At 38.6% G+C, this 11703-nt stretch overlaps 1 protein-coding gene across 5 annotated transcripts in view; it reads right to left on the bottom strand.

The window, feature by feature from the left end:
- Positions 1-210: 210 nt before the first annotated feature.
- LOC140388314 (FERM domain-containing protein 4B-like) overlaps positions 211-11703 on the bottom strand; it is a 500956-nt gene continuing 489463 nt past the window's right edge. For 4 of the 5 annotated variants that reach the window (XM_072472276.1, XM_072472277.1, XM_072472274.1 and 1 more), the window contains 5 exons: positions 10598-10768; positions 8143-8933; positions 6309-6432; positions 5010-5270; positions 211-3095 (listed from right to left, as the gene is read on the bottom strand). In XM_072472276.1, the coding sequence (XP_072328377.1) occupies position 3095; positions 5010-5270; positions 6309-6432; positions 8143-8933; positions 10598-10768 (1348 nt within the window). In that variant the 3' untranslated portion in view covers positions 211-3094. The remainder of the gene's footprint in view (positions 3096-5009; positions 5271-6308; positions 6433-8142; positions 8934-10597; positions 10769-11703) is intronic. The other variant, XM_072472275.1, reaches the window with a different exon arrangement.

Genomic DNA, 11703 nt, shown 5'->3' with positions numbered 1-11703 from the left:
CATCTTGGCAAGTACCTTTTAAGCAATATTCAACTAATTACCCGCCACATTTGCTTAGAATTAAATGGTCTACTCTTTATTTCAATTGCCTTATAGTGTTTGTACAGTTTGGCCTTGTATAAATTTTTAACTGTTTTAATAAAAAGATATGCCTTATTTGTGGAATGTCCACTGGGGATATAGATGCAATAAAGGAACGCCACAGCTTGATTTCTGAAAATCTTTCTGATCATTTTATTGCATCATGGGATTGTTTATCTCAGGATCCAAACATTAAGACTCGAATTCAAAGCGGGAAATCAGAGAATCAGAATTAAGCAGGAGGGAGAAGAACAGAACTGAATCTAGGAGAGCATGTTAAAAAGGGATGAAAATCATCCATGAAAACAAACAAGGCTGCCAGAAAAGGTAATCCAATTGGAATTTAAAGTTAAATTGGCACCACTGTACAAATTTAGATTAAAAGTGCTGACTGCAAGCAGGTTAATGTTTGTATCAATACACACATACAACAATTTTTTAAAAATCAGGAAAATATTGGGGGGGGGGGGGGGGAATTGGTTATTGAAAAAAGATATTGGGGCACTGGCTATAGAACCGAGTACAACTACAAAAAATACACACAGCAGGATACATACGTTTTATTTATTTATCTCCTGTTTTAAAGCACATTTTATAGTAGGAAGGAAGACAGGAGTATTATGTAAAGGCATACACAAAAGTTTCTCTCTGGGTAAAGCTGTACAAATATGCAAAAGAATAAGTTAAAAGCTTTGTTTCCAAAATTTCCACACAAATTGAAACTTTTTCCTCACTGAATAAAAAAATTACTAAGAACCAGCTTACGAAATTAGTTTACTATATATTACATGCTTTGGAAAAATAATAAAAATGTTCACAAAAAGTATCATTCAGAAACCTTACATAATAAACACAATTGTAACTTTTTTTTCTTCCCCTTGTACAAAAAAAGGAAATGACAGCACCTTTCCGTGGATTCCAGCATGGGAATCACGCATTCACCAGTTAGAACTTGGAACAAAATTGCCAGGTCTTCAACTCATCAACTTGTAAAATTCACCAGTGATTGTAAATGCCATAATAAAAACATCCCCCCGGGTCCCAAACTGGTGAGCATATGCATTTTCCAAGGAAATAGTGAGGTAGCGTGAGCCTCATGAGCATTTTTTAAAAAAAAGGAAACAATTTGTCAGCAGGTTCATCTTACTGGCTGCAAAAGAAATCCCGTTTGGAGGTTTTCGATTTTGTTTCCATATTTTTGTTTATGCACTGTTCTGGAGAGATGACTTTTGAAACCAATCCCTTTAAACCACACCATGGTAACCGCAGCCTGAATGGCAGTCAGCATATGGCAGGCAAGAGCCAATCACTTAGTAAGTCTTCTCAGCTTCTTTTCTGAAAGTGGTGACTCATACTTGGGTTACGGTTCCATGGCTACTGGCACTCCTGGGTCCTAGTACCTACTCTTCGACATGTACCTAGACAGTGAGTGTTGGCAGGCTATGTGACTCTGGGGTAAGTAACTGGAAATCCAGACCTGTGAACATATTATCTTTGTGCTTTCCAGAATAAATCACCATCAAATTTCAGGAATTTGAACTATGGGTGATTTCTGGTCTTCCTCTTTCTGGGACGGGAACTGAAACTCTTGCAATTCCATTCTTTCCCAAGCAGAGGCGAGCTGACTCCCCATAGGTTTAAGAGGTTGAATTAAGGAGCATTTAGGTCCGCATGTCTCAGTAATGATCTTCTAGTCCATTTACCTGCTAAATCTTGGCAGAGCTAGTTATTTGTTGCTTTCATTAACCACACTTATGTATCATGGTCAAAAATATTTTGGATAGATTTATTAACTTGTTTCTAAAGGAGGTGGTCAGGAGACAGTTTTGTACCTGAGTTGTGGAGATTGCACCATTACTTGCCCAGCCAAGATCTCAGAATTTATGTAGGTCTAATAATCAAACTGAACTGTTTTAAGTAGTTTATGCTATCACCTTGACAATCATGATTAGAATTATGCTTTTTGTTTAGTTTTAAATCATGTCTTTTTGCATATGAAGCCATGTACCTTTGTTTGATACATGGTATGATTCAAATACCTTTGATGCATATTTTCATGATTTCTTACATGTGGCATTCAATATGGCCCACTAATGATTGCCATTAGCCTTAACTGATCCAATAACACTCTTCCCCCACAAATTAAAAATCAATCTCAAAGCACTACTGTTAGGCTAAATTACCAAAGTGTTTGTAAAACATGTATACATTAATTATTTGTGCTTCTTCTAGCTAGATCATAAAAATCCCTAACAAAATGCATTTCTTAACTCTTTCTGGTCTTAATCCCAACTATTCTTTTTTTTATAAAACTCATAAGCCCACTAAACTCTATTCAAGTAATCCGAGTCACCAGTTCCTTGCCATCAAAATACATGGCATCCTTCATTTAATAATATGTAAAGTAATCTTAGACTTCCAAAGCATATGAAGTAACTCACTACCCTGCTTGGTCCTTCCATCTTTTATGTCTATGCAAAAAGCATAGTCATTTTACTCCAAGTTCACTGAACAATGAAGAGCATCTACTTTCATCAGCTCAGTCTTTGAAAAGTGCATTCACAGTTTTTCTTAAATTCCCAAGTGCCATCCTTCCATTCAAACACAGAAAAGGTTTTATTTCCTTCTTTAGACTGTATGATGATCAATTTAAAGCAAACCTTTACTGAACTGCGACCTATGGAATTTAAGCCTTCATTATTTCTGCAGTTGTTGACCAGAATGAGCTTCCCAACATTCAGGTCCAGTACCTTCGGCAAGCACTGAAATTTTCCAAGAATGATTTCGTTTGTAGAAATAAACCATTTTGAATAGATTTGAGAAAGATGCAAGGCACACAGAGTAAGTTATCCATATATTGAACAATGAAGGTTGAAAGTCAACCAACAGTCACTTAAACCAGAGTCCCCGGTTTAGAATCTTCATGCCATAACAACACCTGCTCATCAGTATACAAGTCATCTTCCAGCTGGCTTGTGTCTCCGCTGTCTGAGTACATTCTTTCTGGATAAGGTCTGGCAAATAGTTCGAAAGAAAAGTTAGAAAAAGGACTATATTAACAATCCAAAACGACATAAATTTCTGAAAATGACAGTGCAATTTAAAAGAACCGATACAACATTTAATCACAATTTGAAAATGTTAGCTTTTAAAAGAAAATGCAATCGATTCAATCAAGCTAAAGGTCACTGGCTGAAGGTCACAGGAACCTAGTTCTTCCGTAGCTGGATCAGGAAAACATATCTACCCAGTACACTGGGATAGTCTGCATATGGTCAACAAATAAACTGTAGCTTCATCTTTTCTTAATATCGATACACGTGTGCTGTAACAAGCATTTGTGTATTATTTCGTTCTTAGATGGGATTTTAACCTCTCAAACTCCTCCAAACATTAATATAACTCTAAACCAATCTGGAACTGTGGGTGAGCTAAAATGCCATTATCATATGATCCTATTAATAGTTCTGTGAGAAATTATTAATGCTGGCATTACCACCATCTTCATTAGCCATTGTTAGCATTTTAGGTGCAGGATATGTTGATACTTTGGATTTTAACAACCCCAACCCCCCCAACACACTAATTTTTTGAATTGCAGGCAAAAAAATAATTTGATACAGGAAGATAAACGTTGCTAAATTCAAGGGACGTTTCAAATTCAGCCGGAAGGTGGGTTAGAGTATCTTTTATCCTCTCATGATATTGCATATTTTATTGAAGTAAAGCTCAGGTTTACAGACAGAATAATATGGTTACTAAATATCTGTGTCTGTTTTCATGTAAAAACCCATCATTTTGAGTCTTTAAAATCGCCCAACATTTGACTCATTAATAAACAGCTCAAAGGTGTGCTGCATCGCTGGTGTCTTTTTCAGTCTCAGTTAATTTTTAAAGGGTTGAGTAATTGTGAGGGATTGCAAAAGTCATTCAGTGGCACAGGCCATTAATGATTCATTTTCTCCATAAATTAACTCATTGCTCCAATTAATTTAAAACATGGCTAGGGTGTAAAATTTTGTTGTTTAACGTCCCTGTGAAACGATTTGGGATGTTATTCTAAATTAAAGCCCCGCACAAATATAATTTAGTCAGGGGAGTGGGTGGGAAGAATTTAGGTGGGGAGGGGTGAAGAGAAGGAGACTGGCGTGAAACAGTTTACTTTGAAACTTCCCCTTATATCCAGATTTTAATCCAGAGTAATTTTGGAATAGAAGATGATTTGGGCCAACCACCAGCACCTCCCACCCCACCCTCCCACTGTTCCTTCCTTCCTAGGACATTGTTCTACAGATGCCTTCAATGTTCCATTCAAGTACCCATTTTATGTACCCGGGCCATAAGCATTACCGGTTATATGCTCACTGATTGCATCATGCTGAGTCTATCTCGTTTTGCTCTGGACACTTTGGTATTAGGGACAGGAATTGTGCCTTTTCTTTCCATTTCCCGCAACTGAACATGTATGAATGAATAGTGTCTTTACTGACCAGGATACACGGACAGAAAAACAGGAAATCTGTTGGGAGACACTTTTGAAAAAATTTATATCTGCAATCACCAAAGGACAGAAGATCTTACAGCCAAATCACACTCCAATAATTTAGCATGAAGAGATAAGTAACTTAATAAGGAAGCAGAATTTGAAACCTCCAATTTTCTCTGCTGTATATATATCCAGAGGTGGACATCATATAAGCATGGAAACATTCAGGATTTAATTGCAATGGTGCTTAGGAGGAATCTTCAATCTTTAGTTTTGTTTAGAGTCCAGCAGCTGTTTGACCATTTGTTGAAGCAGTGAAGCAACATTAAGGTTATTTTAAACGTCATATTCAAAGAAACATAGAAAGCAGCTCAGCCTTGTTTACAAGCAAAACACCAAAAGGCACCAACCATCACACACAAAAACACGCGAGGATACTTACTACCGCTGACTACATTTTGCGTATGGGTATTTAATGAATATCTCATTTCTGTAGATACGATGTTGGCTGCAGTCAGCACACTTAGTGAAACACTCCTTTTCTTTGTAAGGAAAAGTGGAAGTGGATGAAGTGGATGAAAAAGAGGAGGAGGAAGAGGAAGAGGAAGAGGCAGATGAGTGTCTGGTAGGAGCAGTGCCAACAGCAGGGAAATGGTGGTACTCAGTAGAAAAAGGATCATCAAGAGACTGGAAGGAGCTATGCCTACAAGAAAATGACCGACAAGCAAAGTAAGAAGTGAATCTCGAGATTATTTTCCTAATTTCTTTTCCTCCTCTCTTGAAAGTGTTAATTTAAACAAGGGTACAGTATCATAGGCACCAGTGGCCCAATGGTACCTCACCTATGTGGCCATTTTTTGTCTCAATGTCCATCACCACATATACAGGTCCAATCCTCCACACTACTGAATTACTGATCCAAGCTATGTTGCTGGGGAAGGGAAGCACTGAGCAAAGGCCAAGTGCCTCCCTGTAAAAGAAGGGACTAACAGAAATGAAGGCAAAAAGTTCACATACAGTGGAACTAAGGAGGGTCTAAGCAGAACTGGCATCTAACAAATAACTTGGCCCATCTATAATTCAAAATCTGAGGTCTATCCATTCTACAAAACAGTCTTGTAACCAATTCATATCAGTATGGGGAGTTTTCTTGAATGCCACAATTTATATTTATTGAACAAAAAAGGGCTTTTAACAAAGCACATCTCCCCACGAGTTTTTTCTAAAAACTTGAAGTTGTTTTGAAAACAACTCATACTTGGTCCCCAAGTATGAGGAGGAATCTACTTTGCCCCTCAATAATAAACTGCAATAAAACGTAATAGTTCCTGACTTTGCAGAGAACTAATTTTGTGGATGAGGTGGAGAAATGCTAATTACTAAAACTTGCGTTTATGGTAAAATTCCTCGTTAATCTATTCACCTAATGTGACCTGCCGCTCCTTAAATTTGATGCATTCCCTTTCCTTCACTGATTATCCTTTTCCCCCTCTTTAATAGTCCCCTCTTTAATAGTACCTCGTTTAAAAATAAAACGTTGCTGGAATACAGCTAAAATGAATACACAAGAAACCACCCATTAAGATTGTTCATATAATTTCTGGAAAGGGGATAGCAGGTTGAGAAATCTACAGTCTAAAAGAAACTTTTCTTTCTGCAAAGATTATATTTGAAACATTTTCAGTTTTAAGAAGATAAGCAGATGGACCTAGATCTTTCTGCAACTGTCACTGATACTCACCTGCTATGTAGTGTAGTATTGCTGTAGGAGTTACTGAATGAACTTGTATAAGGTACATGATCATAGTCCTGAAGGCCGACAGTCATCTGGCTCCGCCAAGTTCCTGTACTTGTTGCTGAAGAGACTGGGATTTAAAAAGAAAATGCAATTTTTAAGAACTGTAGCTATTTGTGGTCGTACTAACCACAAATGCTCCAATTTCCTTTCAAATTTTAATCATTTGATTTGTTTAGTGATTGACTGGACCCAACACATTCAAACATAATAATTACACCACTCGGAATCATAGTTCACCAAATAACAGTGAAGTCCAAGTCACCCAATGATTTTCTGCCTTTACAAGTATACAAATTCACATTAGATCTACATAATGTGGTATCAATTCCCAATCTGTCTTCAATATTGTTTGTCTGGCTTGACATCAAAAACAGGTCTGGCTCTGTACAACTCTTCTATCTAGTTTGACCTATAATATGCAACTGAAACCGGCTGAAATGTCGTTTATATCATAACAAAGCATGTTTAAGGTAATAATTTATTTAGGTTAGAGCACATCATCGAGCCACAACTATCCTAAATCAAATCTGTAGACAGGTCAGACTTCTCACCTATAATCAAAGTAAGGATTTTTCCAGAAGTATGCATAATACTCACTGCTACGTCAGTGTAGGAACCACCCATTTCCTCCTCTATGAGTAACAATGTAACAATGCAAAACAATGGGAAGTTAAATAAGTGTGTGTCATTCTTATTTTCATCTTGATATTGCCATTTTTAGCCCTGTTCTCACTATTTTTAAATTTGTATCCTCATTAACATTTACCTGATAAATTGCAATTGGACATTGGACTGAATTATTGTGCAATAGAATATAACTCACAATTCACAATGAAAAATTCTCAACATATCAGCCAGACAAAGGTTTCAGGATGGAGCCACAAGTGCATTCATTTAAAAATCCCTTCCTAGTGGTACTGCTTTAGGAATTACTGAGTGAACTTTTATAAGGTTGCTTCAGGTCAAATCGAATTTCCACTGGAAAGAGCTCCATTAAATTATTTTTCGCACCAAGCTTTCATTTTATAGTCTTGACATTATCCATGGTGCTGGAGCCACATTTTTTAAAACGGAGTTCAGAAAAAGAAAAAGAATGGAATTTTATGGTTGCAGCAGTGGTTCTGTCCACCATCTGGACAACAGGTGACAACCCTGCTGCATGCTGCCAGTTCTGGGAGGCACGTTGGGATTAAATCCCAATTTGGCAGCCTGGAGAGGTGGCCACGGCTGGTACTATGCCGAGCCAGAGTGGAAGAATGATCCTTGAAATACTGGACCAAGGTGAATGAGGTTGGATTGCCAGGGCCAGCCAGGGAGGCCACAGTGAGGGAGTGAAAGGCAGTCATCGTCAAGGGCTGGGGGATGGCTTCCCAAAGGTCTTCCCGTTTCAGATGACGGGTCTCTGCATTGAGCTTAGGATGTCAGAGAACACCACTCTCCCACTAAATCTCAGGCATACCTACCAGGGTTTACCTATAGATTGATGTTATGGCTTGGCCAAAGTCGGCTGCTGGTTGAATAGCAGTGGCTGCAAAATGGAGCCCTTAAGTGGCCTCCAGGCAGGGAGGCCCTTCCCTTCCTGGATGTAGCTGGGGTTGGGGGGAGGGGGGGGGGGGTGTTTGTGCACAAAGGAGAGTCAGGAAGGCAATGGCATCTGCACATTCCTGCCCATTGCATTTAATACCATCCAAAGTCTCTAAACTTACAAATATAGTAGACTTGCATCACTAACTGTTGCAGATAATTTCTAGCTGACAGCTGAGGAACCTTCACTTACCTGATGTAAAAGATGTAGCCCTACTTGTTGGAGAAAATGGGCCATGCATATAAGCAAAACCTAGACTTTGCTGTGAGCCCCTGTCAGAGTCTAAGCCTGCCTGCAGGCCATAATCCTTGTGAGTTGAGGCACGCTCATACCAGCCACGCAAACTTTCTGCAACCAAGGCCTTCTGGATGTTTTTGGTTATTTGTTCACTTTTAGCACCTCTCCTACGCACATTCCTTAGTGTTGCATATGGGTTTTGAGACAAACTATCACTATTGCTCTGGTAAAAGCGATTGTAATCTCTATATTGTTCAGCATTGTAAGAATGTGATGATCTATATGGGGCTTTGACATTATAGTGACCCTCCGTGTCATTTTCAAACGTATATCCATAGGGCTCATAGTCACTGTATGATGGATATCCCGGAATATAATAGTCAGATGAAGGCTGGGTATGAGAATTCTGATAAACTCCATTCCTTCCATCTTTTGGTGCTAAATTGGGCATGCTCCCGGAAGCTGCCGAAGAAATATTCGGTTTCTTGTGTCTTCGTCGTTCTCTTGACCGGCACCCCATTGTCATGGTGTTGTAGTACTGGGGAGGTTTACTTGGTGTGCTAAAGTACTCGGTACTGGATTGACTGGTGTAGGATGACCCATCATCCAGAAGCTCTGTACTGCAACTCCTTTGGGCTGCTGTGAGGGGGAATACTGTCCTCACATTTGTGCTTTCATCCAGGAGATGAGATTGGGATTCCAAGCTGCCACTGCGCTGTCTGAAGTGATTTGGGGAAATCTCAGGTCTGTATGTAACAAAAATAAATGAAAAGATCCAAATTTATATTTCATACCTTCAAGGTGAAACCATGAAATGATCCATAATGAGTACTGAAATCATTTTTCCAATATTTACAAATATTTCACACTTTTCAATTATGAATTAATACCAAAATAGACTATAATCAGGTAACAGTCAATGATATTGCAAACTGTGCAGCAGAAAGCTAGACTGTAGAAACAAAATCCAGAAAAATAAATTTACAGTTGTGTTGGCTCTTCTTATACACAGTTCCTCAATGTAATTAATTTGTAGAATTCTATGGAATGCTACAATGCAAAAAGCCACCCAATCATCCATTGTGTCCAACACTTAACAGCTATCCGATTAGTCCCACTCACCCTGCCATTTTTCCATAACTTCCAAATATTTTCCTGCTTAACCAGTTCCTTTATTTTATTTTTTAATTTAGAGTACCCAATTTTATTTTTTCCAATTAAGGGGCAGTTTTGTATGGTCAATCTACCCACCCTGCACATCTTTGGATTGTAGGGGTGAAACCCACGTAGACACAGGGAGAATGTACAAATGTCACACGGACAGTGGCCCAGGGCCTGGATCGAAATCAGGTCCTCAGCTCCATAGGCAGCAGTGCTAACCAATTTCCTTTTGAAAGTTATTACTGAATCTGATTTCATCACCCTTTCAGGTATTACATTGCAGATCATACAACTTTATGTTAAAAAAAATTCTCATCTCACATCTGTTATTTTGCCAATTACTGAATCTCTGATTGCTAATATTTATTACCAATGGAAACATTCTCCCCTTATTTACTCATGATTTTCAGCAGTTCCATTAAATCTTCCCTTACTTCCTCTACTCGAAGGAGAAGAACTTCCAACTTTTCCAGTTTCTCCATGCAAATAAAGTGCCATTCTGGTAATCTCTTCTGCACCTATCCCAAGATCTTGATATCCTTCCTAAAGTGTGGTGCCTGGAATGTACACAATCCTCCAGCTGAGGTCTGTTTGTGTAAACCATGTCACTATTAAGACACTCAAAGATTTCAAGAGGCTTACTCATCAGCTATTTCAATTTGTCCAGCATCGTCAAAGATTTTTGTGTATACATCCTCAGGTCTCTCTGTTCCTGCACCTCCTTTAAAAGTGTGCTGTTTAGTTCATACTGGATCTCTTCATTTCCCACCAAAATGCATCATGTCGAAATTTTATCCGCATGTCTCTGCCTACTTCACTAATCTATGTCCTCCTGAATTCTACATTGCCCCTCTGATTGTTTTTAGTATTTAGTATTGTGTCCTCTACAGACTTTAGAATTTTCCCCTGTATACCCAGGTCCATGTGATTAATAAACACACCAAAGATAGCAGTGATCCTAACATCAAATCTCTTGGGGGCAACACTATATATACTCCCTTCCCAACTGAAAAACGGCACTAGTCTCTGCTTCCTGTCCCTTAGCAAATTTCACACCCAAACTGCCATTGCCCCTTAAGCCCAAAAGGCTTCAGTTCCATTAATAGGTCTATTATGGTAAATCATCAAATGTCTTTCGAAAGGCCATTTACACAACATCAGCTTTGCTACCTGCATCGATGCCTTCTGTTACTTCAAACAACTCAATCAAGTTAGTTGTACGATTGGTGCCAGTTCTCAGAGAACATACCGTAACTGACTGCTGCTGTAAGCATTACGAGTCAAAACTGGAGTAGCAGGCATACTTCTTCCTCCATGGCATTGTCTCCCATGTGTTCTGTAAGGGCTGCTATGTGTTGAACTCAGTTCTCTCGGGCCATGCACTACATCCTGCAGGTAGTGACCTTCATTACTGCTGTACCTGCAATACATTCCAAGTTTCAAATTGGTTATAGCAGCAACTTTGACAGGCATTTTTTTGACAATCCTAATGGCAAGAACATAGAATATTGTTATGAAAGCAAAAATAAAAACATAATGTGTCTTTTTTCCCAACAAATTGATGTTGGGAAAAGTTCCCTTTTCAGTTCAGTGGCAGAAATGACCAACAGGAATTAACCAGCAGCAGTGAAACACTGGCAACTTTAACTCAAACCCAGGTGAGGACTTTTGCTTCAGAGGCTCTCTGAGAAGCAGTTTAATGTGATCTTGCTGCCACAGTTTCCAGCCATTTTGCCTGGCAACAAATTAAAATCCTACAATTTAATCAAATTAATCAACTTTAAGTGGAAATGACTTCTTCAGAAATCAGTATCTTTCCCGTCCAACAAGGACAGAACCATTTCTTAATTTACTTCTGGGAAATGAAGTGGGGCAAATAACTGACCGGAGCACAATTGGGAAATAGATATCAAAGTCACGAATAAGGCGCTGGACTGAAAAAATGCAAACTTCAATGAGACAAAAATGGATCTGATTCAAATGAACTGGGCAAATAAACTTAAAAACAGGTTGATGGCTCAGCAGTGGGTGCTCTTCAAATATGAAATACATAGATTACAAAATAAATACATTTTGACAAGGCGAAAAAGGGAATGCATCAATGAACACATTTTCATCGATAAAATCAGATCAAAGCTAAGCTGAAACTTAAAAAGGGAGGCAAGATAAAATTAAGGCCAAAGATTGAATTAATGATGAGCACAACGGAGAAAAGTAAAATAGGGCGGTGAAAAAAGATTAGAAGGGCTAAAAGGGAATGTGAAAAATAGTCAAGCTTTTTCTAAGCATATAAAAAGCCAAAGTGAGTAGGACCTCTTTGAGATGAAGTGCAAGTCTAATTGTAGAGATTCGAGG

The sequence above is a fragment of the Scyliorhinus torazame genome, chromosome 13, assembly GCF_047496885.1.
Source record: "Scyliorhinus torazame isolate Kashiwa2021f chromosome 13, sScyTor2.1, whole genome shotgun sequence".
NCBI lineage: Eukaryota > Metazoa > Chordata > Chondrichthyes > Carcharhiniformes > Scyliorhinidae > Scyliorhinus > Scyliorhinus torazame.
This window is presented reverse-complemented; position numbering and strand designations above follow the sequence as displayed.